This window comes from Oppia nitens, unplaced genomic scaffold, assembly GCF_028296485.1.
Source record: "Oppia nitens isolate AA-2021 unplaced genomic scaffold, nextdenovo-longstitch-racon4-pilon3 scaffold29_pilon_pilon_pilon, whole genome shotgun sequence".
Classification (NCBI taxonomy): domain Eukaryota; kingdom Metazoa; phylum Arthropoda; class Arachnida; order Sarcoptiformes; family Oppiidae; genus Oppia; species Oppia nitens.
In genome coordinates, this window is record NW_026533209.1 from 343,772 (window position 1) to 371,608 (window position 27,837).

Genomic DNA, 27,837 nt, shown 5'->3' on the forward strand with positions numbered 1-27,837 from the left:
TATTTTTATTATTTGATTAAATTGATATMCATTTGCATTTTTATAAGCCGTTTATTTTACCGTAATCTTGCCGTCAGTAGTCGCCTACACATGTCTTTCACATTTGTTATAAATTATTAATAATTTTTTTTTATATATATTTATAATACACACACACACAYAGTGTAATAATAATAATCTACCGGTGCTTCCAATAAGTCGCTTATATAATATATATATAATGTAATTGTATAATACCTGTGCAACTAATAGCTAAGTGTTAATGTTGTGTAAAATTGTGTACAAAAAAATAATTTAATATTTTATTTTTTTTTGCGAAAAAAAATTGTAAATTATTTAGTAAATTARYAAAATTATTTAATTTATTTTTAATTTAAATATATGTATATATATATGTAGTATTAAATATTAATTTTTTAATTAATTATCAATTTTTTACAAGTGTTTTTAATATTTTTATTGTGGTTGTTTAGTTAATAATAATTTCAAACAAGTTTTGTTGTTGTTGTTGTTGTTGTTGAAACTAATTTATAATTTCTAATATTAAATTATTACACATATTAAGTGATAATAATTATAATATTATTAATATTGTGTAAGAAATTACAATAAAATAATAATAATATGAAATAACTTAATGCGATAACAACAACAACAACAAAAATAATTATCAATAATATAACTTATCTAAAATATTTTTTGTGTTTTATCAATTCAAATTTATATTAAAAAAAATTTTATTTAATAATTTATTTTTTTATTAACTAATAATTATGTGTAATCAATTGAAATTGTTTTCAAATAATTTATTATTATTAATTGTAATAATAATAATACTATTGACTAATTTATCTGGATTAATGGGAAATATTTTAGAAATACCCAGGTATGTGATAATAAAAAAATATATTTTATTTTTAAAAAATGTTTTTATATTAACAATTTCAAATGATAAGATAGGATATTATATTTTTTAAATAAATTAATAAAATTTTATTTTATAATATACCATGTATAGAATAGTGCTCGTTTAAATTGTTACAGTTTTATAAAAAAAATAAATCAAATTAATATACAGTATATATAAAACCTAAAATCAAGTTAATCAAGTAATAGATTAATTAATTATGATAATATATTACAACACATTTATTATAAATTATTTATAATAATAATAATTATTATCATTCAAAAAAAATAAAGATAATGTTAATAAAAATTTTTATTAATTTGCAATATTTTCTAATTTTTTTTGTATAAATTTTTTTTTTGATGAAAAAAATTATATTAGACATCATAGAGATGACCACTTATTGAATAAAATGCTATCGACTGATAGATATGACTATCGGTTTAGACCTGAAGGTATGGTAAACCAATTGTTAACTAATTTTTTTTTTGTCTAAATATATATATATGACTACTAAATAAACAATTTAAATAAGTGATAATTATATATATATATTTATATAACTAACCTAACTTTCCCGTATAAATAATATATGACGACAGCACACACTACCGTCAATGTTAGTCTAACATTGTTGGCCATATCGTCGCCGTCAGAGTCCAGCAATAGCTACGATCTGGAGCTACTGTTGCACCAGCACTGGCCCGACCATCGGCTACAATACGAGGACAGGGATGGCGGCGGCGACGGTGGTGGTGGTCAACACCACAAATACCTGAACGCATTGCTTCATTCGGATAAACTATGGATACCTGATCTGTATTTCATTAGACACGGCCGACTGCCGTCCCGTAAACATTTGGACGATTTGTTAACATTGAAGATAATCAGTGACGGAACCGTTTACTCTACCAATCGGTTTGATTATTATTATTATTATTATTATTATTATTATTAACTAAACCTTTACTACTAAACATCATATAACTAATAATTATTGTTTTTTTTTAATTAAATTTATTCATCAATTACTAATTATTATAGATATGATATGCAGATAAACTGTTTAGCCGATAACATACGGTTCCCGTTTGATACAGTCAAATGTCGATTTGCTATTGAAAGCAAATACAGTTTAGTTTTTATAATAATATTGTTTTTTTTAATTTTTAAATTACTAATACTAATATAGATTTTTTTTTAAAAAAAACAATAATTAAATTGTATTTTTGTTTAAAATCTACTCAATTGATAGTATCTAATGAAAGACAACAGTTAGAGCTGGTATGGGATGAGCCAGCACTGGTCAGTTCGGGGTCGTCTATCAACACCGACATCAACGGTGCTGGCTATCTAATTGGTACCACAACCAGCGTATGCCTATCGGAACTGAACAGTTTGCGCGATAACTACAGTTGTCTTGACGTTGAGCTAGTATTCAAACGAGACATATCCTACTATATTAGCGTTTATTACATCCCGACACTTGTGTTGCTGTCATTGATATATCTGGGCTTTTGGTTGCATACAAGTTCACTGGCGATGATCACCACCGGCCGTATAATCATCAACACCGGTAGTCTATTGGCACTGTTGACTCTGTTTGTATGGTTTCGACACACACTACCCCTGTCGGCAGAGTTGTGGACAATTAATTTGTGGCAATTTGTATCCATGTTATATGCGTTTGTCGGTCACATTGTTTTGATAGTCCAATGGACAGTCAGTCGTCGTGACATTGATTATACAGATACCACCGATTTTGACGACGACGACGACGACAATGACGATAATATTGTTGGCCGTCAACGGCTGCCATCAAATGGTGTACCCGAAGAGATCGAGATGAAAGCGCCACTGTGTGGTCGTAATAGCCGGTCGTCGGCAATAGAGATGACACCGATCGGTGGTCAGCATCAGCAGTGCAATGATGAATCGTCATCCAATGATATCAATCATTATCATCGGCAACGGGGCGTCGACAGTAGTCGTCCAAAAACAATGTCCACCAAGTGGTCAATAGGGCGCCGGCGGCGGCGGTGGCGACAGCACCGCAACAGCCGATGGATATCAAACAACTTGTTGGACAAGTGTTGCAAATATTTGTATCCCATATCTTATGTCATGTTTTTGGTCTACTATTTCATTGTTAATCATTAAATCATTAATTTTTTTTAAAAAAAAAACATTAATATATTGTGTGATTATAAATATTGTAACACATTTATAGCCCTATTAATTATTTAGTTTTTCTACTGTATAATTAATTTTGTTTTTTTTAATGAAATATATATCATATATATTAATAACTAAATTATATCATATATATATAAATTTTTTTTTAAAAAAGTTTTAAATAAAATAAATATTATTTTTGATTTTTATTTAACAGATTTTAATGCCGTTTGAAAACATTGCTTCAGTTTCATAAACTCTTGAATACATAGATCTTTGCGTACGTTTTGGATGTCATTGATTTCAATACATTTGCCATACAATTGACTCTTTTTTTAAATAATTAAAAAAATTTAAATTTTTAGTAATAATTAATTAAATTAATTAAATTAATAATTAATTGCAAACCTCTGGCAAACACTGTGTGAACGCATAGGGAAAGTGTTGTCTCAAACGTTTGGTTGCATTCAATACACTGTTTGTTGCATTGTTTGTACTATTCATTGCTATTATATATTTATCATATGTTTTATTATTATTATTACAAAAAATAATTTTATTCACAATTATTTTATATTAAATTTTAAACTAAAATTTCAATGATTATGATATCAAACAAACAAAACATTAATATTATTACTAAAAATTGAAAACACAATTGTTATGCAATGCATACTAGAGTATGCAGTTTGTATGCAAACGGTTTGGTTCTACGGTCTAAACCAAATAAAATTGATTAAAAAAATTTTTGTTATTAGTTTTGTTATAAACTATTTTTTACTGTGATTTAGTTTTAATTTTTGTTTTAAAATTACATTAATTTTTTCTAAATATATACAAACTTAACGGTTTGGTTGTTATATAATTTACACAATAATTTTTATTTTGGTTATCGGTTTGATTCCCGAAAACAAACCAAACCAAACACTTAACTGTTTGTATAATAACTCTAATGTATAACAAAAACAATAACAACAATAATAACGTTAACTTTCTATTGAAAACACGTGACACGTGTTTGTATTGTTATTATTATTATTATTATCGTTAACTTTACCGCTACTACAGTACTAGTGGTCACCAAAAACAACAAAAATGGTCTATAAATTCCCGATCGGTACGTATCTGCGATGATGATGACGATTGGCCAGAGATTGGCCGCCGATTATCATATAATAAATGATTTACTTTTTTTTTCGCGGCGCGGATCTAATCGCGGATTTGATGACAACAAACAAATAGCTCACTGGATGTACAAACGATATCCGACGGTAAGTGTGCGGTCACACCATCACCGCCGCCGCCGACCAATCACTTGATTGTTTGACCATTTAATTGATTGTATTTTGTTTACTTCCGCAGACATCGGTCGATAAGCTGATGCCGCGGATGCGCTATGAGATCCATAAGGAGACCATCAAAGTCAAGAGCGGTCCCCGTTGGCGACGTGACATCCTGGGTCCCGATGCCCGACTCAAGGCCATTGCCGCGTCGGTTACACATCTGGTACGCGAAGAACGAATCGAATTGGGCTATTGGAGGGGTTGGGAGATCAGAAACTATACCGAACGGGTACGACCACCACCGCAGCGGCGGCGGCTATTATACCGGCCGCGAGATAATTGCCAATTGATTTAAAATTAATTTATGATATGATTTGTTTTTTGGGAACCGCTCTGTAATCACTGATGATGATAATGGATGGATGGATACTAAAACAGTTGATTATGGATGCCATCCGATATGGCGACTGTCATCGGCCAACAATGGAAACGGCCGATTTTTATCTATTGGTAAACTATTGGTTTATCATTTTGAATTATTTTTAACTTATTGATCACCCAAATTGATCCACAATTATCACTATTATTATTATTAATTATTTACTATTACTGTTTTTTTTTTAATTCAGGACAAGAGTCTGATCCATAAGCTGTTCAAAGTGTTGGCACCGCGTTATATGAATTATAGCGAATCGTTTACCAAAATGTTTGTTTTGCCGATCGAAGTGGAAAATACTTTGAAACAATCGGGAAAAGGTGTCTTCTATGATGTCAATCAAGTGGCTGTACTCGAGCTGAAAGGAAATCCATTGCCGCCGATACTGAGGCCACCATTGAAAAGTGATCAATATCTGACCAATGTCCTATTGAAAGCGGCCAAACGGGACTACTATATGGAACGGCAAAAGTCGTCGGGTGGCGCCGCCGCCGCAACCGCTGATAATACTAACAAATAATTATTATAATTTTGAATCTATTTTTTTCCGTAAACTGTTTTTTTTTGTTTATCGGTAATAATAATAATAATGATGACAACTATTACCGGTATATTAATATTATATGTTTAATAACTATTTATAAATTTAATATTTTGTAAATTAAGTCATGATATATATATCGTAAGTCATATTATATAATCTGTTTTTTTATTATCAAATAAATAAAAAATAATTTATTGTAGCAATTCATTGGTGTTTTTAACAAACAAACAAAAAATATTTTATTTGACTATTAAATTTAAAAAAAAAACATTTTATACAATATTTAAATTTTTATTGCTATTATTGATGACGATTTTTAAGAGGTTTTTTTGCATTAATTTTCTGAATTTTATTTTTTTTAGAAATATATATATAATTTAAAAATCTTTAGTACATTTGTATTTGTTTTTTGATGGCATTTATTATTATCTAATATTTACTGTATATTTAAGGAAAAAAATATTGATATTTAAGTAAAATTGTTTTTATAATAATTATATAAATATTTGCTATGTTTCTAAAACTTAAATATTATATTTCTTTGTGAGTTATTTTCAAAAAAAAAATAAACTATAGTATTGATATCTTATATACTGTATTATTGTTTATAAATATAACTTTTATACTAAAATACAGTATTATTAAACAAACAAAAATATTAAATATTCTTGTATTTAATTACGTATACTTACAGGAAATCTGTCATTTTTGTTGATTTATATATATATAAATAATTTATTGTTTTAATAAATAAGTTTTGTTATTTAAATAAATAGATATATCAAGTTTTAAAGTTTATATTTTTTAATATAGCAATCCTATTATAATCAAATAACTATTGGGATATCAAATAATCAAATTCTTAATAAAAATTACAATATGTTTATTGGTTTCCAATTTAAAAAAAAATTATTGATATAATAATGATTTCATATTATATGTAAATAAATATCCTAAACATTTATAGTATATATACGGTATATAGCGGTATATAAGCACTGGTATCTGTCTATATAACTATTTAGTACAATAATTGTATTTATCTGAGATTATCTGAGAAAAATACTACTGTCCTCTTAAAATAAATCACTACTAAACTTAATGTGTATAATAATTACTAAAAAATATTAAAATAATTTTTTTTATATTTTAATTAAATTCTGTAATTTTAATATATTAATATATACTGTATATATATATATATATATATTTAAATTACAGTACATAACTGTACAGTAGTTATATTGGGACAACTATTTAATTAACTTAAAATCAATGGATCAAAATAAGGGTAATTGATTTTGTTTTCAAAATAACAATTTATTTAATAATAATAATAATATAACAAAATTAATTTAATTAACACAAAAAACCACCCATTGTTTTAATAGATAATAAATCTGGTACATCATCATCACCATCGACAGCAACAACAACAACAACAACAACAACAACATCATCATCATCATCATCAACAACAACAACTGATACTAATACTACCCCTAAAGTTGATGACTTTATGGATCAATTGACCGAAGTTATAGATGCCGGATCACACGGTATATTATATAAAGTGCAAAACTCGCTAAAAGACCAGTCGTATGCCGTGAAAGTGGCTACACTTCACGGTTAGTATAAAGATAATGACAATTAACAGTTTAAATTTTAGTAATATAGTGTGTACAGTTAACTTTATGCTAAGCAAGGTAACTTAGTATACAGTAGTACCTTATATTAGGTAAGTTATATACAGTACCTTGCTAAATCATTAAATAATATTATTGAAATTTATAATTTTAAGTGGCATATAATTGTAGTACAGTACTGTATATATTATTGTATAATTAATAGAAATAGAGATTTTGTTAAAAAAGATTTTTTAAAAATAAATTTTATTTTAATTAACAAAAACAACCTACCTCCTGCTCCCACCCACCCCACCCCCACAATAGAGTGTGAGGAACGTGATGTACTGGAAACGGAGATCCTATGTCTGATGAGTGCCCGTTCAAAATACGTGACCGCCTATTATGATCACAAAATAGTCAACGACCAGTTATATTTGCTGATGGATATCAGTACCGGTAATCTACAAAATCTATTGGACGTCAAACCTAAGATATGTCGCCGAAAATCGGGTGATCCTATTGGCGTACCCGAGTTTTATCTGACCGCTTGGATATTCAAACTATTGTTGGAAGCTGTCAATCATATACATAGTCTCGATCCGAAAATCATTCACCGGGATATCATACCGAAAAACATATTGATTGAAGTGAACGGCTTTAATGACAGTTATGTCAAACTGTGCGACTTTGGCGTCTCTACTCAATACCCGAATGTGTATAATAAGAAAAACACTACCAATGCCGGCACTACAGAATACAGGGCTCCCGAAGTTCGCGAATCGGGTAGCGATTATGACCATCGGGCGGACATCTATTCGGTGTCCATTGTCGGTGGCCAATTATTTGAACTAACAAATCACAATGATATAGATATACTTGAAGCTTGGTAAGTTTATGTTTGTTTGTTTGTTTTTATTTACTAGGGTTAATTAAAAAATAATCTTGGTAATAATCTGGATATTTTTGTTTAAATTTCCAGTGATTCCAGTCTATTAAGACCGGGAGCCTATTGTAGGGAACGGCTGGCAAAGATTTATGACTGGCTGTGTCGTATGCATAGAACGAATCCCGCTGGCCGACCCGATTGTGGGCAAGTGTTAGACGATTTTGGTAACTGGAATTTTCCGATGGACAAAATTATGATGATATGGATGGCCAACTATAACTATAGATTCTGGAAACTGGTACCACCCGTCACACCCGATCAACCTAACGAAGAGAATGTTATGGTTAGGGCCGGACTCGACCGATACGATAGTCTACAGAAGCTTATCGCCAAACTGGAGACACCCGAGTGGTCGGAACTGTTGGACGCAGTGTTTACCGAAAACAGGTATAGACTGTGAAATCAAATGGGAAATCAAAAGTTTTGATCACTTGATTAATGATTAATATTTGTAATAAATGTTTTTTTTAAATTGAATAATACTATTAATACAGTAATAATGTAATTATTTATATTAAACATTGTACTTTATTAAACTAATAAATAAAATTTATAAATAATAATAATATTTTTTAGCTATTTAGATATCTAAAAATAAATTTATTATTATTATTGAAATACAGTACTATATTATTTACATATATATACAGAATTTATATAAACAAATAAATTTATTGTTTATAAAATTATAAAAGTCTATGAATTATATGATGCAATTCGCAAAAAATAATAATATATTAAATATATACTGGTATTTAATTTCATAGATTTTAATTTAATAGTATATCTGTTTGTTTGGATATATCAATATACGGCAAATACAATACATATGTAATCTAATATATCATTGTTTATAGGATTTATAAAAACCAATTATTTATAATTCAATTAATAATTGATCTCAAAAAATTTGTTGTATAATCTATACAATGGATTATATTTAATATGGAAAATATTTTTTGTTGTTGTAAATATAAAAATAAATAATTTATTATTACTTTTGAAATTTTGTTATTTAAATAAATAAATTATTTATTTAATAAATTTTTTTTAATACACTTACATATCAGTTGTCTATTTGATATCGACAATGACTTAAATATAATTTTAAAAAAAAAATTATTTATTTATTTTTATAAATATTGTAAACCTATTAATCCAAACAAGTATTGGGATATTTATAATTTAATGATTAATGAGTATATTAATGCTAATAATAATAATATTGGTTTCAAATTTTTTTATACACAAACAATGATTTCAGATTACTTATTAAAAATCTAAATAAGTTTTAGGGTATAAATTAAAGCACTGGTATCTCTATAATGGCTATAAGTTTTTAAATTGTATTAATAATTGGATAGTAATCACTACATAATACTCTACTACTGTTAATATATTTAAAAAAAATAATGGTTCAAAATAACGGTATTGAAATTATTTTATTATAACCCATAAAAAATTATTATTAATAAATTTACTTAATAAAACAATTTTTTTAATTGGTACTTATTTATTTATTTTTGACAGATCCATCGACACCATCACCATTGAAAATAGATGATCATGGTACATTTGGCTATTCAATTGAAGGTAAATTTTTTAAAAATAGTAATATGCAATTTAATAAATTATTCTGTATAATTACTATATATATATATATATATATATATATATAGATTCGAAAATAAATTATATAATATTAAACTAAATTATAATTATTATATAAAGTTAGCTAGTTAATATTTGCTAACATATTAACTAGATTGCTAAATAAAATTTTAATTGCCAATAAATAATTTTAGTACTGTCCCTAAATTTAAATTTAATAATATAATTTTAATATGAAAATAAATTAAAATATCAATAATTATTAAATATACAAAATAAAATTTAAAAAATTACCTACTAGCCTCGGCACCATTATCTATGGATACAACAACTACTACTACTATTACCCCGAAAGTTGGTGACTTTAGGGACCAATTGACCGAAGTTATGGATCAGGGATCACACGGTATGATATATAAAGTACGATATCCGCAAACTAACCGGTCGTATGCCGTGAAAATTGCTACACTTCACGGTTAGTATTAAATATATTAATTATAATTTTTTTCTTAATTAAATTTTTAAACTTAAATTTAAATATAATATGACATAATTATTATTATCAAAACCAAACAAACCCATAGCTGGTGAGGATAGTAATGTATTGGAATGGGAGATCAATTATCTCATGAGCGCCCGTTCAAAATACGTGACCACCTATTTTGATCACGAAATCATTGGCGATCAACTATTTCTATTGATGGACATCAGTGCCGGCAATTTACATCATCTATTGGACGCCAAACCTGGTATATGTCGGCGAAAACCGGGTGATCCTATTGGTGTACCCGAATTTTATCTGACCGCTTGGCTATTCAAACTATTGTTGGAAGCGGTCAATCATATACATAGTCTCGAACCGAAAATCATTCACCGGGACATCAAACCCGAAAACATATTGATTGAAGTGAACGGCTTTGGGAACAGTTATGTCAAACTGTGCGACTTTGGTATCGCTACCCATCAGCCGAACAGTGATAAGCTGAAAAACAGCACAAATATCGGCACCGGTCACTATATGGCACCCGAAGTGGCCGTTTCGGGTCGCGATTATGATTATCGGGCAGATATATATTCGGTGGCCGTTGTCAGCGCCGAATTGTTTGAACTATACGGCGATAATAACGATATCGATATACTAGCAGCTTGGTAAGTTAATTACCCCCGGGTTAAATTAATACCCGATAAAATAAAATAATTATTTTTACACTAAATGGCAATTATTTCTCTGACCCCCCAGTGATTCCAGTTTACTAAAACCGGGAGCCTATTGTAGGGAACGGCTGACAAAGATTTATGACTGGCTGTGCCGTATGCATAGCACGAATCCCGCCGACCGACCCGATTGTCGGCAAGTGTTGGCCGATTTTGATAACTGGAATTTTCCGATGTCGAAAATTATGACGATATGGATGGCCAACTATAACGATAGATTCTGGAAACTGGTACCACCCGTAACACCCGATCAACCTAATGAAGACAATGGTTAGGGCCGGACTCGACCAGTACGCCAGTCTCGATGAGGTTATCGGCAAACTGAAGACATCTGAATGGGCGGAACTGTTGGACGCCGTGTTTACCGAAAATAAGTTTAAGTTTTGAACAAAAAATATTTGGAAATTGTTTTCCAAATTTTTTTTTTGATAATAAATTTTATTTAAAATTTTTAGATATTAATTGAATAACAATAATACAGTAAATATATCCCTACTATTACTTATAACTGTATTATTAGTATTAAATATCAATATATGTATTATTATTTTATTATTTCTACTAATTATGCTATACTTAAAAAACAAATCATTTATTAAATATATTAATTATTATAATTACTAACTATTAATATAATCTTTATATAAATAATGATTATTATTATCTATTAATTATTACTACTAATTATTATTATGAAAGTTTTTTTTATGATAACTGTATAAACCTTACTTGAAAAGTAAATTAAACAATTTTTTTTAAAATAAACTAAAAATATTTTATATAATTTCAAAAATCTTTATTGCATTGAATCTGTATTTTGATGGCATTATTGTCCGGTTCTATCATTTTGTTGAAAGCGTCCATCGATTGCTCCAAACGGTACTTATGAGTGACCAGTGATTTGATGTTAACTTTTCCCGTTTCCAGCAAATGTATAGCCATTGGAAAACTGTTTGTTTTTTTTTTGGTGAATGGGTTTTAGTTAATAGAAATATAATTACCGATATAAACAATAAAAAAACATTATCTAAAGTTTTGATACCAATTGCGATAAGTAAACACTCCGACAATGTCCAGCTCACGAATCGCTACGGTAACCAATGGCACCGTTACCTGTTGTGGGCCGAGACCAATCAGACCAACTTTACCGGCTTTACGGGTAGAATTGATGGCCACTTGTGTGCTATTCTCGCTACCCGTACATTCCAGTGTTACATCAACTCCCTGTCCTCTTTCATTGCCAAGTATTTGGTGGATAATGTCGTCAATACCATCATCAGTGGAACTCTTGGTCGGATCAATAAGTATAGTTTGGTCGGCGCCCATCTGTTTGGCCACATTTAGTCGGAACTCATTGATGTCTTAATTGATTTATTGATTACTAACTGAATTAATATAGTAAGCAATTAATAACAAAACGAAAAATACCAGTAATAATGACTTTGGCGGCTCCGTAGGCTTTAGCCACAGCCAAACACATCTGACCGATAGTACCGGCGCCGCATATCAATACTGACTGACCGATGGTTAGCTTTACACGACGTACGGCCTGTACGGCTACGGTCAACGGTTCAACCATAGCTCCCTCTTCGTAGGTAATATTAGCCGGTAGTCTAGTTTTTTTTGGGGGGGGGTGTGAGGTCAATCATAGTTAGATATATACCGTTCCTCTAAGAGACCCTAGAGAAACACATAGACATACTTGAAACAAAAATCAGCCGGGTGTGTAAACTGTCTGCACAACATTCCCGGCATTGGCGGTACACCCTTGAGTTGTATGTTAGCCATCGGACAGTGATTATAGATACCGGTTTTGCAATAGTTGCACCTGCGACAGGGTACTGCCGGCTCGATGGCTACCCGATCACCGGCTACCAAATGTTTGACATTGACACCTACTTTAACTACCAGTGCGCTGCACTCGTGGCCCAATACTTGCGGCTGGTTTATGACATATTGGCCGATACCTCCCTTTTTCCATAGACTAATATCACTGCCACATATGCCGCACGAATGTGTCTTACATAACACCTCTGGAGATGTTATTAATTAGAGAAACAAAATTACTTCATATAATAATTATGTAATTTTTTTTGTTTACTTATTTGATTATTAAAACAAAATTTATATATTAAAAAATATATTAAGTATTGCTATGCCATACCATTAGGTCCCGGTTCTGTAGCTATGGGTAGTTCCTTATTCTCTAAACGCAAGTCACCTGTTTTATGTAAAACCAGTGATAAATTATCATTGATAGACATTATGGGATAAATAAAAATTATAATTATTTAAAAAAAAAAATAATTTTGAAAATCTCTTTACTGTTATATACAGTAATATTAAATTAATATTTTTATGACAAGTTTTATTGTATATTATATATATTGAATTTACTGTAAAATAAAAAGTTATACTAATTTTTTTTGTTTCAAATACAGTATAACATATCATGATTATACAATGATGATGATTAATCAATATGTGATACTATAGTATTATATATAAAATATTTATCATAAAACTTATATGACATAAGCTTAACTATAGCTATATTTTGACACTTTTAGCTATTTTAACAAAAAAAAAAAAAAAAAAAAAAATATTACTACTATTAAATAATATATTGTATAAATTGTGCAAAAATTATTATAAATGTCTATATATATATGATATATGTTGTTTGTATGATTGATTGATTAATAATATTTCCAACAATACTGTATTATATAATACATACAGAATCTATAGAAATAAATTAGTGATAAATCAAATAAAAATAAGTTATTAAACATATGGTTTTTTAAATACATAAAAAATATAACTTTATTATTATTATTAGTTATTAATATAATTATTATATTATATAATTTATTATTAAAATAATGTTCTCTTATCATAAATATAAATAATCCAAATGTTTATTTGAATTATTTATTTATTTTATTATAAAAAAATAAAATAAAAATGAGTATTATATTTATATAAAAAAATACTTAATGAATGAATCAGTGCAAAAATTTACAGTAAATGAGTTTATAAAAAATGTTTTTTTTAAATTAAAAAATACTAATATATTATATTATAAAATAATTATCAATATTACTCATAATATTGAGGTAATTCAGTAAATGATAGTTTTCAGCCAATGATTATATGATAAAAATTTATCATAAATTTAAAAAAAATCATATCATATGTACCGTAGTATTAATCAATGCTTTTATCGCTCAATAGTCCGCTATCTATTAGACTATTGCCGCCGACTATAATCCTGTCATCGGCGGTATTGGCCAACACATGGGTCAACTCAATCGGCTCATCATCCGCATCACTACTGCTGATAGACGGGTTTGTCGGTGTACTATCGGTGCCGACGCCGGCGGCGGTGGCCATCTCCCGCTGGCAGTGTAACAATGCATTTTGGCGGCGCATTTCGTTTTTATAGTACTGCTGAAATTTGGTCACCAATACCGGTATCGGTAGTGCAATGACTACTAGACCGCACATTGAACAGACAACACCGACTAGTTTGCCGTACGGTGTGGCCGGAACCATATCACCGTAGCCGACGGTAGTCATTGTAATGGCTGCCCACCAAAATGTTCGCGGGATCGACGAAAATGTTGTCTCGTGAACATCGCGTTCGGCAAAGTAGACCAAACTGGAGAATACGATGACTGCAATCGTGAAGAATAGTGTCACTTGGATTAGCTCGCGATAGCTGTGGCGTACGGCATAGCCCATCGATTTGAGACCAGGTATATGGCGGCTAAGTTTCAGTACCCGTAGCGTACGTAACGTAACAAACATTTGACGGGCAACATACAGGTGCTGGGCCTCGAGCCGTGTTTGTACCAGAGCTAGATTGACATAATATGGCAAAACAGCGCACAAGTCTATAATGTTTAGCCAGCGTCTAAAGTATGACCACTTGTTGCCGGGTGTGGCCACAAATCGGAGTACACATTCAAGGGTAAACCATACGATACAGATTAGTTCGAGTAGACTGAGTACTGGACTGTCCTCTATTTCGCGTCGGGTCGACGACAACTGTCCACTAGGATTGTTGTTGTTGTAGTTGTTGTCCATTGAACTAACTATTACCACTACTGTCGATAGTATAATGTATAGGATGGTTACGGCAGCAAATAGCCGGCCCAACCACGATGATTGTGGCCGCTCCAGTAGCTGCCAGAGCCGATGCCGATAGTCGACACACCGGCCATCGCCACCTTTGACCTTCAGTGACCGTTGTTCTCTGGCGGCCAGAAGTTCGGCTTCTATTTGCATTTGTTCGTCAAGTTTCTCTTTTTTATGGTCATACCGGTGCCGACAACACTGGTCAATGTGCGACTCGCACACTCCCCAGTAGTCCAGTTCGGCGCCGACCGCAGCCACACAGTGGCCGTCCTGTAGATGAAGTTTACCGGTTCGGTAAAAATCCAAAACGGCCGCAAATATTGTCGGCTGCCGATCGAAATAGTATTCGTTGGCCGTACTGTCGTATGTGTCGCACAGTCGCCGGCCAACCGCTTCGTCGGGAATTGTGTGCCGCAGTCGGCCGAGCCGTGAACGCGGCAATCGGTTCAGTGTTTGCCACATAACTTCGTGTCGGACGCCGCCGACATTGAGTATAACTTTTTCATGGTTACCGACGGGTAAAKTAGTCGGACTACTGGCCAATAATATTGTTGACATAGTTTTTTAATATATATATATAAAAAATATTAACTAATATTTGACAMCAAATGTATTGTTTAAAAATAAACTAATTTATAATATAATAAAAACTTTTTTGTTTTGTTTGTTTGCCTAAAAAACAATTCAACCGCGGTTAAATATTTAACAAAAAAAAACAAAACAAATAATTTAATACATTTTTAGTATAGTTATACTGACTTTTACACACAMAAAAATTGTATCTAGTACATATTTTCAAAATGATATACAGTATTTTTTATGTATATATATATATATATWAAAAAAAACTTGTTGTAATTATTTAGAAAATTTGTTATTTATTTATATAAATATTTATATATATATTATTTTTTTGTTATTTTCAAAACTCCTTTATGTGAATAAACTGCTACCACCAGTATATAACCTACTGTATAAATACAAACTGGTAAATGTATTCAAGGTCTGTTAGCTCAAGCTGACAGTGCAAATGTTTTTTTTTGTGTTTTGTGTGTATATAGAGTACAGTATAGCTTGTTTTTGGGGACTGTCCAACCCTTTCCTCTCCCCCATCAAATGCKAAACCTACCCCCAAACAGGGGGAGGGKTGTATATATTTATTATTATTATTATTGATAGATAAGCGCTCTAAAAWCAAAAAATGGTACCCAATTGAATAAAAAAATACCCGTAATAATAAATTGCTACTTAAACTAATTGTATTTAAAAAAAAGTTCATAATTTTAACTTTATTATAAATAATTTATTTTTTAAGTTTATTATTTTGAACAAATATTAAATTAATGGAAAAACAGTTATTAAATTTATTCATACATTAAATTGTTTGAAAATTATTAATATTATTACAGTATTATTATTGTTTAAAAATTAATTTTAACAACAACAAAAAATACAATACAAAATTAATACTTTTATTATTATTATTTATTTTACACAAAATAAAACCAATATATATATATATAAATCAGTGATAAATTAGGATAATTATGATATATATTATATAAATTGAATTTTTTGTAAAAATTACAATTTCAAAATTTAATATCAATATTATTATTTTTTTTTGTTTTAAACAAACTAATGAAATGGTTTTCTTTAAAAATTCAATTATCCGATTTCAAGCACCCGATTCCCGCRACCCGATCCCGCGCCCCCACCACCTGAGTGACTAACTGGTCAATCGGGTGCACACGTCTTCGCCYTTTTCGCGGAACTCCTCGATTTTGGCAATACGTGACCCGAACTGAATGGCCCGTTTCAGATGATGGGATGTACGGCACAGTCCTAATCGRTCGGCCACCTGACGTAACAGTAGTTTTTCGCCAGTACTACGATCCAGACGTAGGTCACACTTATGCCAAACGGGTATACCGTTCAAAAAGTTGATAACATCTTCATCGAGAAACGGATACCGTGGTTCGCGGCCATGATCGCTGGCCACCCGATCGTCGCGTCCCAGATTCCGCGAAGACAATCGATCCAATTCGAGTGCAATTTCGTCGATCAGACCGCTGAGGCCTTGTTTGTCGAATACACGCCGATGGCGGGTATAGCCGGCCAGCTGTTCGTCGGCTCCCATACCCAACAGTACTACTCGGGCGGGCGTTTCGTAGACTTTCGTAACCATATGTTCTTCCATTAGTAGACCGCGACCGTTGGCGGCAAACCAAATGGCGCAACCGATACTGTCGTCGAGTACCGTTTGCGACGGTTTAACCAAATACTTGATATGTTTGTCGCGCATAGTCTGTAGTTCTTCTTTCGAGACATAGATGGACACGAAATTCCAGCGCCGATTCGGTCGCAATGCTTTCAGTTCGTCCCAAGCTTTCAGTCCGGTTTCCCGATCGGGTGCATCGTTGTCGAAGGCAACGTTCAACAGGTCAATCGGCAGAGCCGGCGGTACACATTCATCGGCCAACAGTGCAATGATTGTCGAGTCCAGACCACCCGAAAACAGTATGGCTGTCGAAGCGTGTGTACACTCCTTGTTTCGCTGTCGACTGTTCAACATCTTATTGATCAACATGTCCTGCTGTATGGGTGATGTTCCCAGAATGTCGCCCTCGCTATCGGATGAAAATTCGGCCACMAGTTCACCGCCATCGTCATCGGTAGTCAAACCGTTTTCGGTGTCATCCATAGTACGGGCAAAACATTTCTTGCACAGTGTTTGCTGATTATGACACCGGCGTCGCAACGATTGCCGCAGAACTTCGATAAAACCTTTGATCACTTGTTCGGGTATTTGCTGGTCATCTGAATCGATCGGCTGAGACAATCGATTCAGTGGTACAGTTATCGGTGATTTCAGTGTCAGCGATACATCATTGGCGGAGGAGATTATTTCGGTRCCCGAAATTTGCCGATTCCACGGATAGTGTCTGATGTCGGCAATGGTATCTTTTAGCGGACGATCTGCTGATAGATCCAAACAATAGACACCGTTGGCCGGTATTTCTGACCACTCGCGAGCCGGTTCCGACTCGAAATAACTGATTGAACTAATGATAAGCACCTGATCCCGGGCATCGGTATTCCAGCACAGACTACGGCGTCCCAGCAGATCTCTGCCGAACCAAAAGCGGCGGCGATTTGAGTCCCAGTACGTAAAACTCCAGGGACCGCATATCCGGGACAGTTTGGCCAACATTTCCGCATCGGTCAAACAGTTGGCCAGTTCGCGCATCATGGCTTCGGTATCTGATTCGCTATCGTCGACAGTCATACTGCCGGCAAATACCTGACCGTTCCATTGCAATACATTGCCGACGGAGTCCATYAGCGGCTGATCGCACGGTTCGCGTCCGCCGCGTAACTGTAGAACCGAACTCATCAGACATAGCTGTAGTCCTGAATGATAATCGGCTCCACCGACAGGTATCTGAAGTTTGGCGAACTGGTCGGGACCTCTGCGGCACAGAAAATGCCGAATCGATTCGTTATTATTGATCTGTAAATTAAATTAAATAATTAATTATTTTAATTAATTAAATTTCATTAACAACTTTATTATTTTAGTAGTAGTTATAGTTATATTAGTATTTTTTTTTAGTAATAAATAGCAATAAAAAAAAAAGTTTTTTGATAAAAATTATGATATATATATATATATATATATTGTGCTATAATTAGAAGTTAATAGATATTAGAAGTATAATAATAAAACTGCGATAAAAAAAACTTTTTTTTTGTTTGTTATCAAACTAATAATAAAACGTGAAAACTATTAATATATTAAAACTTATTATATTATTATTATAGTCGTTGAACTTTGTCTATAATAAAGTCTAAATTTAATTTATATTTATAATAATTATTGTAAACATCACTTGATTTTATAGTAAAAACTATATTATAGATTGAACCTAACCTTCCTTTACATTGTTTTTTTTTATTATTATTGAATATTATTAGAGGTTTTTGACTAATTAATTATCTATACATTAAAAACTAAGAATTTAAACTATTAAAAAAAAGTTTTATACATTAGAAAATTATTTGACAAAAATTTTCACTTTTAAAATCAAAATAAAATTTTATATAAACATTAGTAGTATTTAAAAAAATTTATAAACATATATTATTTAACTATTTCAAAAAAAATAAATTAACATAAATATGGTAATTATTTTTTTAAWAAAAAATTAAGCTAGCAAGTTATATATAATTTTAACATTGAAAAAATATATATAATTTATAAATTAAATAATAATTACCTTGGTTATCAAACTATGATCACAAAAACAGGCAAATATACCGCACATAATTTTTTTTAATAAAATTATGATTTAAAATCACTTGGTCACTTTAATGATAATTAAATAATTTAAAATATTTTATTATTAACAATTTAAAAAAAAACTTCACTTAAATATCACTTAAATTCACTAATAATAATATTAATAATAATTGTCATTGAAATTAAAGTCATTTATTGTTATTATTATTATTATATTATTTATTAAATCTTGAAACTTTTCATTAATAAAAAAAATAAGTTATAAAACTAAATGTATAATAAATTTTATAAATAAAATTATTTTTAAAAACAATTTATACACTTATATATATATTTTCAATACAATATACTGTATGATAGTATATCTAAATTATATATATATATATATACTTTATATTTACTGTCAATGTTTGTGTCAATAGTTTTATGTATGTATATATGTATGTATGTATGTATATATATATTAGTATATATGTATATATATATATATATATATATATATATATATATATATATATATATATGTATATGTATGGGTACTAGAATATGATAAACGCGTCTAGCAACTTTTTTTTGTGTTTTTGATAAAAATAATTACACAGAAAAATAAGATAATATAGGTATATATATCATATATATATATATATATATATATATATAATAAATTATTATAAATTAAAAATTATCATAATTTATATACTATACTGTATTATATTGTACTGCAGTCAATGTATTATCATATCTTATTTTATACTGTAGTACAGTATATACTGTATATATATATGCAGTCAATAACTTGATGTTTATTATTATTATTAAAATTATTAATGTATTATTTTAACAAAAATTTATTTTTTTTATTAAAAAAAAAAGTCTATGACTTAAAATATATACTAAACAACACACACACGAAAAAAAATTAATAAATAATTTTTAATTTTAATGACAGCACAAAATTTTCCAATAAATAAAATTATAATGAAAAATTTTTAACATATAAATAACACTAAATTATTATAATAATTATGATTTTAACTATAGTTATTAATTTGTTGTTTTATTTGTGTATTAATTAATTAATTAACTAGAAATTAATTGATAAAATTTTTTTGTTGTAATTTTATTGTTTAAACATCAAAAACATATGAGATATCAATTTGAAAAATACAGTGTAAACGGGTTTGTATTGTAAGAGAGAGAGAGAGAGAGAGAGAGAGAGAGACACGTGTGGTGTAAATGTATTAAATATATTTCTAAAGAAATTTAGTGATAAATTTTTCCGGAAAATTTCCAACAACAACAAAATTAAAAGCATGATTTTTTAAAAATGAATAAATAACATAAATAAACAAATGTTAAAATATTTGTTTTAATTTATTGTTATAATTGCATATAAATATTAAATTTTTTAAAAATTATCATATATTAAAAATTATCTAGTTTAAATACTAAAGGGGCGTGTACTGTTTCTAAATGTACTACATGTAGAAATTTCAAATGGGTAGACAAACAATTTTTTATTAATAACAATATACACACCTATACAAGTAGTACAGTAGATTCTAGTTTAAATTTTTTTTTTAATTTTACAATTTTTTGTACAATGAACATTTATAATAATATAACTAATTAAATATATAAAAAAAATTAATTAAATTTATAAACTAAATATATAATTAATAAATTATTTAAATAATTATTATATTATAAAAATTATTATTATTGTTAACTCTAGTGTACAATTTTCATCAAAGTTCATGTTGTCATTGGTAACACAATACAATTTCATAAATAACTTAAAAAATTAAAATAATTATTTTTTTATTGTAAACTTGTAATAATGTAAAAACAATACAAAAAAATAAATAAATAACTTATCTAGTTCAACAAACAAACAAAAAAATCAAATCTATTTTAATTTTTTAAATATAATTTTTTAGTAGAAATAGAATTTTAACACAAAAAAAATTATAACAAGTAACATTTATTATATATATATATWTATATATACATTATTTATGTTTATGAACTCTACTATTTGTGTTTATTTATTATTTTTTTTGGTAAATTTGTAATAATAATAATAATAATAGAAAAAATGTTATTCCATTCAATAGAATGTTTTTTTTATTAATAAAGTGATGTTAAAAATTTCGATTCGATTTTAGTTTCGATTTTAAAAATTTAAAAATAAAATTAAAACAACAACTGGTATGTAAATAATATCATAAATATTTTTTTTTAAAAATAGTTATTATTATTATTATTAAAAATATAGAAATATTTTTTTAACTCAATTATTATTGAAATACCAATTATTTTGTTGGATATATTATCTATAATATCATATAACTTAAAATTACATTTTTAAAAAAAATTAAATTAAGTTAACATTTATGTTTAATTGGCTTAAATCTATATTATAGACAGCCAGCAAAAAAAGTATTGTTTTTATGCAGTTATACATACATATTGTATATAAAATGTTAGTTTTATTACTTAATTATCATTTAGTTAGGTTAGTTTGGGGTGGGTGTGAGGTTAGGAAGTGGTTGGTTGGGTGGGGTGGGTTTGGGTCAAATAAATTTCTACTGGCTGTCTATAATATAGATTTGTTCCATTAACAGTTAGTTTTTACTTGTTGATTTTTTAATTTTTTTTAATTATTATTTGCATTTTATATTTTAATAAAAAACTAAATCATTTATTTATATTAATTACAATGCATTTTACACTACAATAATACAGTACTGTATATAATATATATATATAACTAAACAATAGGTTTGTTTAAAATAAATACATTTAAAATACATTATAATTATTATTTAAAATCACTGAAAAACATATTATAATTTTATATATAATAACTGTTTGATTATTACAATATCTCATATTATTAACTATATTATTACCCGATATATTAGGACAAACTATATATATATAGTGGCCACTCTCCGTGGATTCGTTGACTGATTGACCGAAACCCCGATATATMGAKAGAKAGAGAGAGATGTCTGGTTACGAATCCAATGGCAGCAGCGGTAGTAGTGATGGCCATCAACAACAACAACAACAACATCAGCATAACTATCATCATCGGTGGTGTAGCGGTTGCCGCGGGGACATTAACATCGGCGGTAATAACAGCAACAACAACAGTGGCGGCGGTGGCAGCAGTAGTTGTCACGGATGTCAGCCCCAGAAGATCGACAATTCGGTTAAAGTATTGGAAAAGATTGCCGGTCTGTACGCCGAACGACTGCTAAGCGATATCGTACTCGAAGTCAATGGCCGGCCGTATGCATCGCATCGGCTAATACTGTGCGCGTCCAGTGATGTCTTTCAGGTGATGCTAATGAATCCGAATTGGACGGAAAGCCAAGAGCGGACAATCGTATTGCAAGAGGCGGCCGATTGTGCCCGAGTTTTCCCCGAATTTCTCAAATATCTCTACACCGGTATTATCAATATTAATCACTCGCTGGTGTTGCCGCTGGTTTCGTTGGCCGACAAATACAATGTACGCGATTTGGTGGCCCTATGTGTCGATTATATGCGCAATCATATGGTAGCGGCCACCAAACACAATCGTGTTGTATCGTGGCTACAGCATATACTCGGTAGTGATGGCCACGACCAATGTGTACGGGCGTGTGTCAACTTTGTTACCGCCAATTTCGAACAAGTGGCCAAAACTAGCGATTTCCAGACAATGGAAACCGATGTTCTGATACTATTTCTACGTAAATCGGATCTGGTTGTTACCGACGAGTATCGATTGTTGCAAATTGTTACCGAATGGCTTGAGTCGCAAGAGGACAAACTTCGTTTGGTTGGCGACGAATTTTTCGATTCAATGGTACCGATAGTCATGTCGTTCATACGGTTCCCGATGATGGAGCCCAGACAGTTGGCCGAGTTGTTAATCAATCCGCTGATGATACGCTACAAAGAGTTTTTCGTACACAACATGTCGCTGGCCATGAAATATCATCACGAAGGCTTGACCGGTGAACTACTCGGCCAATTGCCGGCCAACTCATTCACACCGCGACTCTATACTACCGAAAAGTGGAGTTCTAGTCTAGTTATTGACAACTATCGTAATCTCCCGGTTTACGGCGTCCGGACACTAGTGTTTACGACGCCGTCGGCACTGTCCGAAGTTGATGCCCGACGTAGTGCCCAAACTGCTACCTATCATACGTCAACATTCAATGACCAGTGCTGTCCGTACGAGTGGGCCATCGAAATCTATCCGAAAGGTGTCTGGTTTAAGAAGTTTTTGCTGATCCACTATAGCGGTTGTCTGGAAATACCCGAATCAGTGTCGAAAACCGTTCGGCTGACTGTTCGACAAAGCGATCGGCTGTCCAGTCGTCGGGTATCTATAGGTGTACTGCTCTACGGACGAGTCGATGGCATCGAATACATTCATCGGGTCATCCAGAAGACACACATATTTACCGATAAACATCGTCTGGTCAACATTGACGATATTGTCGACTTTGGCCAACTTAACGAACAATTTGTGTCCTCCTCGTCAGCCAATGGCAGCCCAATGCCCGATACCGGTGCTGGCGGTTGTTTCCAAGACACTGGCAATAGTAGTAATAGCTATAGTTTTGGTAGCAATACTACTAATATTAATAATAATAATAATAATAATAATACAAATAAATCTCCATATCTTGTTGGACCAGATGGTGACACTCTGAAGATCCAAATTGTGATAACACCCTTATCTGATAATTATTAGACAAACAAAAACCAAAACAAAACAAAAATAATCATTTTTTCTACAATACCTCCAATTAATTGTTATTGACATTTATGCCAAAATTCATTACAAAAAAATATATATAAAACTACAAAAAAATTGTTTTTACATTTATCTCATATATTATTATTATTATTATTATTATTACAATATACTGTATATCTATACTGTATATAAATTATAATCATCATTTAGTACTATACCCACACCTTGTTTCACCACTAATTGTTTTAAGGGGGTAGGGGGTGGGTAGCAAACTGTTGTGTAATACCGGTAATCATATATAAATACAATCTTATATTTACCGATATAAAAAAAATATTGGATTTTTTGTTTGTTTGTTTGTTTTATAATTACCGTAAATATTGTTTCAATTATTGTAATTGTCAGACATTTCCCTTAAAAAAAAAAWWTTTGTTAATTTTTTGTTTGTGGATATCATTTGTATTGTAATTAATTAATTTTTTCTGTTGTTATTTTTAATGATTAATTAAAAAACGTTGAATTGTTTATTAAAAAAAAAAAAAAATAAAAACCTTAATTGTTTATTGATATAACAAAATTAATAATTTGATTATTAATTTTTTGTTTGTAAAGTTATTTATACAGTATTTTATAAGTACTTTTAAAAAACAATTATAAATGTTTATTATTAATAATTATTTTTATTATTATTGTTTGTTTGTACCGAATTAATAATAATTATAAATTATAAGATATATAGTTATAAATATAAATTAAAAAATTATTAATTAATTAAAAAACTTTTTGTGATTAATTATTATTAATTAAAACAATTAAACAAAAAAAAATTAAAAATCAGTTTACAATACATACTAAACACTAGATGTCAATACAAAACGTATTGTATTTATTATAATGTGTTTACAAAATGCAATGCTTTTCAAAACCTAAAGTAAATTTAATATAACTTAAAAAATTGTAAACAAAATAATTATTTATTATTTAAAAAACAAACAAWCATTTAATTTGATTGAAATTTTTTTTATAGTTAAAAAAACTTAATATTGTTTTTCATTATTATTATTATTAACTACACATATGTTTGTCCATACAGTGGTTCGGCGGCAGTCATACGTGCAATGGTGTTGTCGTCGGGCRTGCGTTTCGCGCGTGAGGTCTTCTCAGTCGAGGATGACGGCCGCGATCGGCGTCAACGACCAATATTACGGCGGCGGCAACAACGGTGTTGACCATCAGCAGCGTCGCTACATTCGCGACTACGACAAAGTGGTCAGATTGTTACCCGAACARGTGAAATACGACTACAAGAATAGCCGATTTTTCAATGAACACCAACTGGAAGACGAACCGTATCTGAAGTATACCGACGACCAGATGTTAGATCTGACCAAAATTAAACTGGAAAAAGACTATCCGAACCGACACATCGAACAAGTGGACATTAACGCCGACCCGTATCGGCAGATATTGGTCGGCCAGCCGGACGACAAAGGATTTACCGAAACCGAAGTTGTCGACGATCCGGACGCCTGGTTTTGGGTCGAACGACTGTTTCCGGCCAATCAATTGCCGCCGATGTCTGCCTGCAAATCGTCGGCTGATTCGCTGGTACGGCCACCACCGTCGACTGGGTCGGCCATCAAACCAGATCTACCGTATTTTGTGGCCCGTACACGTGGCCATTTGTTACCCGTTTATCGTCGATACGAAGTCTGGGATCGCGATCAGCAAACCTATTGGCGTAACCGTTGGGACGGTTTGTTCAATAAATATTATGCCAAACAAGTTTTGAAAGATTTCGATGAAATCAAATGGCCAAACAACGAAAAAACGGTTACGTTGACTATTGTCCAACAAATTCACGGCGATTTGTGGCAACTGGAAGCCGATTTACGGGGCCATCTCGAAGCCAAACACTGTCTGGACGGCGGCAACGGTAGTGGCCAACAACGCATATTGTCGGCCGTCAGCGAAGTTAACGGTGTTTTGCGTCTGAAAGGCGATTATGTTGTCGATTGTGTCAATTGGTTAATAGATAAGGGATTTTGATAGACAAACAAATAAAACAGATATTTATAATACCGTATAATGTGATTATACTGATTGTAATTATAGTTTTAACAATAATTCCGTTTATTTATCGGTAATTGTGTGTTGTGTGTGTGTGTGTGTGTGTGTGTGTGTGTGTTAACAATGATTTTTAGACACGGAAAACATATTTTTATTTAATTTTTTTATACATATATTTTTGTTTTGTTTTTTTTATAATTATTATTTATTTCGGTATTATTATTGTTGTTATTTAAAAATCTTGGTTACATTGGATCAACACTTTGATGGCATTATTGTCCGGTTCTATCATTTTCTTGAAGGCGTCCAATGATTGCTCCAATCGGTACTTATGAGTGACCAGTGGTTTGAGATTTACTTTTCCCGTTTCCAACAAATAGATAGCCATTGGATAACTATTTTTGTTTATCGGTGATAAACAAAAMAAAAATRTTAGATTAATGGCCAAAAACTAATAATTAATTTACCAATTTCTAAAACGACACACTCCWATGATGTCTACCTCCCGGAGCGAGGCATTAACTAGCGGTGCCTTGACTTCAAGCGGTCCGAGACCTACCAGTGCCACTTTGCCGCCRTTGTTAGTCGAATATATGGCCACTTTGGTACTGCCCTCGTTACCAGTACACTCAAACGTAATGTCGACTCCTCCCTGTCCTCCATCCTCACCATTGTTTCCGATCGACTGTTTGACCTGTGCTACTACATCCTCGACACTGAATGTCTTCAGATTGATGAGTATTGTCTCGTCGGCGCCCATCTCTTTGGCCACATTCAGTCGGAACTGATTGATGTCTAATTAATAATTGTTTGTTTTTATTTATTTATTTAATTTAAAGTTTATAATTGAAAATATTGATATATATAATACCAGTCATAATGACTTTGGAGGCACCGTGCGCTTTGGCCGCAGCCAAACACATCATACCCATAGTACCGGCGCCGCATACGAGCACTGTCTGGCCAAGTGTTAGATTAACGCGACGTACGGCGTGTACGGCTACGGCCAACGGTTCAACCATAGCTCCCTCTTCGTAGGTAACATTGTCGGGTAGTCTAGTTTTTTTGTCGATGGGGATGGGGAAGGGTATAAGTTAGACATATACCGTTCCCTCTTAAGCTYCAATAGCATATTTTGTTTAATTACTTACTTGAAACAAAAATCGGCCGGGTGCGTAAACTTTCTGGTCAACATTCCGTGAAAGTTTGGCGACCCCTTGACTTGTTTGTTGGACAGCGGACAGTGATTATACATACCGGTCTTGCAGTTATGGCACATACGACAGGGCAGCGACGGCTCGATGGCCACTTTGTCGCCCGGTTTCAAATGTTTAACATTTGAACCGACTTTGTCTACCAGTGCGCTGACTTCGTGGCCGAGTATTAGCGGATCGGTGACCACAAAGCTGCTCATATAGCCGTGCATCCAATAGTGAATATCAGTGCCGCATATACCGCACGAATGGGTTTTACATAATACCTCTGTTGGGATTGGAGGGGGGAGGGGAGGGGTAAAAAAGGTATCAATMAATTAATTTTATATTTAAATATTGAAAGTCATATTATTGTTATTATTAGACAGTATTTTTTTAATTATAATTATATTTAGTTTTGCATTAATTAAAAAAATACTGATTAATGCAAATTATTTTTTAAAAAAATAATAATTAGGCGGCCCTACCATCGGGTCCCAGTTCAGTAGGTATGGGTGTCTGCTCTAAACGCAAGTCACCCTTTTTGTGGATAACCAACGATAAATTGTCCTCTTTGGTCATTATTTAAAATATAAAATTAATTTTTTTATA

The 27,837-nt window shown here is 31.1% G+C and overlaps 10 protein-coding genes across 10 annotated transcripts; 6 read left to right on the plus strand and 4 right to left on the minus strand.

Annotated features, from left to right (window-relative positions):
* The first annotated feature begins 1,302 nt into the window (after window positions 1–1,302).
* LOC128954815 (glutamate-gated chloride channel subunit beta-like) lies at window positions 1,303–3,138 on the plus strand. The gene is made up of 4 exons (XM_054300415.1): window positions 1,303–1,365; window positions 1,513–1,828; window positions 1,955–2,043; window positions 2,166–3,138. The coding sequence occupies exons 1-4, from the start codon at window positions 1,323–1,325 to the stop codon at window positions 3,068–3,070; spliced, it is 1,353 nt and encodes a 450-aa protein (XP_054156390.1). The 5' UTR covers window positions 1,303–1,322; the 3' UTR covers window positions 3,071–3,138.
* A 934-nt stretch (window positions 3,139–4,072) lies between these two features.
* On the plus strand, window positions 4,073–5,438 carry LOC128954825 (39S ribosomal protein L17, mitochondrial-like). The gene is made up of 5 exons (XM_054300425.1): window positions 4,073–4,202; window positions 4,328–4,356; window positions 4,448–4,657; window positions 4,807–4,878; window positions 4,998–5,438. Exons 1-5 carry the CDS (start codon window positions 4,181–4,183, stop codon window positions 5,322–5,324), a joined length of 660 nt encoding a protein of 219 aa, XP_054156400.1. The 5' UTR covers window positions 4,073–4,180; the 3' UTR covers window positions 5,325–5,438.
* A 1,150-nt stretch (window positions 5,439–6,588) lies between these two features.
* Window positions 6,589–8,330, plus strand: LOC128954816 (serine/threonine-protein kinase fray2-like). Its single transcript, XM_054300416.1, has 4 exons — window positions 6,589–6,639; window positions 6,740–6,976; window positions 7,301–7,862; window positions 7,956–8,330. The coding sequence occupies exons 1-4, from the start codon at window positions 6,624–6,626 to the stop codon at window positions 8,320–8,322; spliced, it is 1,182 nt and encodes a 393-aa protein (XP_054156391.1). The 5' UTR covers window positions 6,589–6,623; the 3' UTR covers window positions 8,323–8,330.
* Window positions 8,331–9,334: 1,004 nt separating this feature from the next.
* LOC128954690 (uncharacterized) lies at window positions 9,335–11,023 on the plus strand. The gene is made up of 5 exons (XM_054300288.1): window positions 9,335–9,350; window positions 9,453–9,515; window positions 9,835–10,008; window positions 10,118–10,682; window positions 10,774–11,023. The coding sequence occupies exons 1-5, from the start codon at window positions 9,335–9,337 to the stop codon at window positions 11,021–11,023; spliced, it is 1,068 nt and encodes a 355-aa protein (XP_054156263.1).
* A 511-nt stretch (window positions 11,024–11,534) lies between these two features.
* LOC128954692 (sorbitol dehydrogenase-like) lies at window positions 11,535–13,012 on the minus strand. The gene is made up of 5 exons (XM_054300289.1): window positions 12,913–13,012; window positions 12,451–12,781; window positions 12,177–12,361; window positions 11,791–12,109; window positions 11,535–11,697 (listed from the first exon to the last, which is right to left on the minus strand). The coding sequence occupies exons 1-5, from the start codon at window positions 13,010–13,012 to the stop codon at window positions 11,535–11,537; spliced, it is 1,098 nt and encodes a 365-aa protein (XP_054156264.1).
* A 946-nt stretch (window positions 13,013–13,958) lies between these two features.
* Window positions 13,959–15,449, minus strand: LOC128954693 (potassium voltage-gated channel protein Shab-like). The gene has a single exon (XM_054300290.1). It carries the CDS (start codon window positions 15,447–15,449, stop codon window positions 13,959–13,961), a length of 1,491 nt encoding a protein of 496 aa, XP_054156265.1.
* Window positions 15,450–16,581: 1,132 nt separating this feature from the next.
* Window positions 16,582–19,223, minus strand: LOC128954811 (asparagine synthetase domain-containing protein 1-like). The gene is made up of 2 exons (XM_054300409.1): window positions 19,172–19,223; window positions 16,582–18,405 (listed from the first exon to the last, which is right to left on the minus strand). Exons 1-2 carry the CDS (start codon window positions 19,217–19,219, stop codon window positions 16,621–16,623), a joined length of 1,833 nt encoding a protein of 610 aa, XP_054156384.1. The 5' UTR covers window positions 19,220–19,223; the 3' UTR covers window positions 16,582–16,620.
* A 2,123-nt stretch (window positions 19,224–21,346) lies between these two features.
* Window positions 21,347–23,839, plus strand: LOC128954694 (BTB/POZ domain-containing protein 17-like; the record flags this gene model as incomplete). The annotated part of the gene is made up of 2 exons (XM_054300291.1): window positions 21,347–21,405; window positions 22,122–23,839. A coding segment is annotated over exon 2 (1,632 nt), but the record flags the coding sequence as incomplete, so codon positions are not given.
* Window positions 23,840–25,008: 1,169 nt separating this feature from the next.
* Window positions 25,009–26,128, plus strand: LOC128954822 (uncharacterized). Its single transcript, XM_054300421.1, has one exon. It carries the CDS (start codon window positions 25,040–25,042, stop codon window positions 26,009–26,011), a length of 972 nt encoding a protein of 323 aa, XP_054156396.1. The 5' UTR covers window positions 25,009–25,039; the 3' UTR covers window positions 26,012–26,128.
* A 59-nt stretch (window positions 26,129–26,187) lies between these two features.
* LOC128954817 (sorbitol dehydrogenase-like) lies at window positions 26,188–27,831 on the minus strand. Its single transcript, XM_054300417.1, has 5 exons — window positions 27,714–27,831; window positions 27,184–27,514; window positions 26,904–27,088; window positions 26,500–26,827; window positions 26,188–26,427 (listed from the first exon to the last, which is right to left on the minus strand). The coding sequence occupies exons 1-5, from the start codon at window positions 27,805–27,807 to the stop codon at window positions 26,265–26,267; spliced, it is 1,101 nt and encodes a 366-aa protein (XP_054156392.1). The 5' UTR covers window positions 27,808–27,831; the 3' UTR covers window positions 26,188–26,264.
* Window positions 27,832–27,837: the final 6 nt, after the last annotated feature.

Excerpts from the sequence above, each read along its gene's own strand:
- LOC128954692 (XM_054300289.1), bottom strand. The coding sequence starts at position 13,012 with ATGTCTATCAATGATAATTTATCACTGGTTTTACATAAAACAGGTGAC. Across the intron at positions 12,782-12,912 it reads TACAGAACCGGGACCTAATG|AGGTGTTATGTAAGACACAT; the intron begins GTATGGCATAGC and ends TAACATCTCCAG. Across the intron at positions 12,362-12,450 it reads CCGGCTGATTTTTGTTTCAA|ACTACCGGCTAATATTACCT; the intron begins GTATGTCTATGT and ends AAAAAAAACTAG.
- LOC128954815 (XM_054300415.1), top strand. The coding sequence starts at position 1,323 with ATGCTATCGACTGATAGATATGACTATCGGTTTAGACCTGAAG. Across the intron at positions 1,366-1,512 it reads CTATCGGTTTAGACCTGAAG|CACACACTACCGTCAATGTT; the intron begins GTATGGTAAACC and ends ATATGACGACAG. Across the intron at positions 1,829-1,954 it reads ACCGTTTACTCTACCAATCG|ATATGATATGCAGATAAACT; the intron begins GTTTGATTATTA and ends TAATTATTATAG.
- LOC128954825 (XM_054300425.1), top strand. The coding sequence starts at position 4,181 with ATGGTCTATAAATTCCCGATCG. Across the intron at positions 4,357-4,447 it reads TGTACAAACGATATCCGACG|ACATCGGTCGATAAGCTGAT; the intron begins GTAAGTGTGCGG and ends TTACTTCCGCAG. Across the intron at positions 4,879-4,997 it reads CGGCCGATTTTTATCTATTG|GACAAGAGTCTGATCCATAA; the intron begins GTAAACTATTGG and ends TTTTTAATTCAG.
- LOC128954816 (XM_054300416.1), top strand. Across the intron at positions 6,977-7,300 it reads GAAAGTGGCTACACTTCACG|AGTGTGAGGAACGTGATGTA; the intron begins GTTAGTATAAAG and ends CCCCCACAATAG. Across the intron at positions 7,863-7,955 it reads ATAGATATACTTGAAGCTTG|TGATTCCAGTCTATTAAGAC; the intron begins GTAAGTTTATGT and ends TTAAATTTCCAG.
- LOC128954690 (XM_054300288.1), top strand. Across the intron at positions 9,516-9,834 it reads ATTTGGCTATTCAATTGAAG|CCTCGGCACCATTATCTATG; the intron begins GTAAATTTTTTA and ends ATTACCTACTAG. Across the intron at positions 10,683-10,773 it reads ATCGATATACTAGCAGCTTG|TGATTCCAGTTTACTAAAAC; the intron begins GTAAGTTAATTA and ends CTGACCCCCCAG.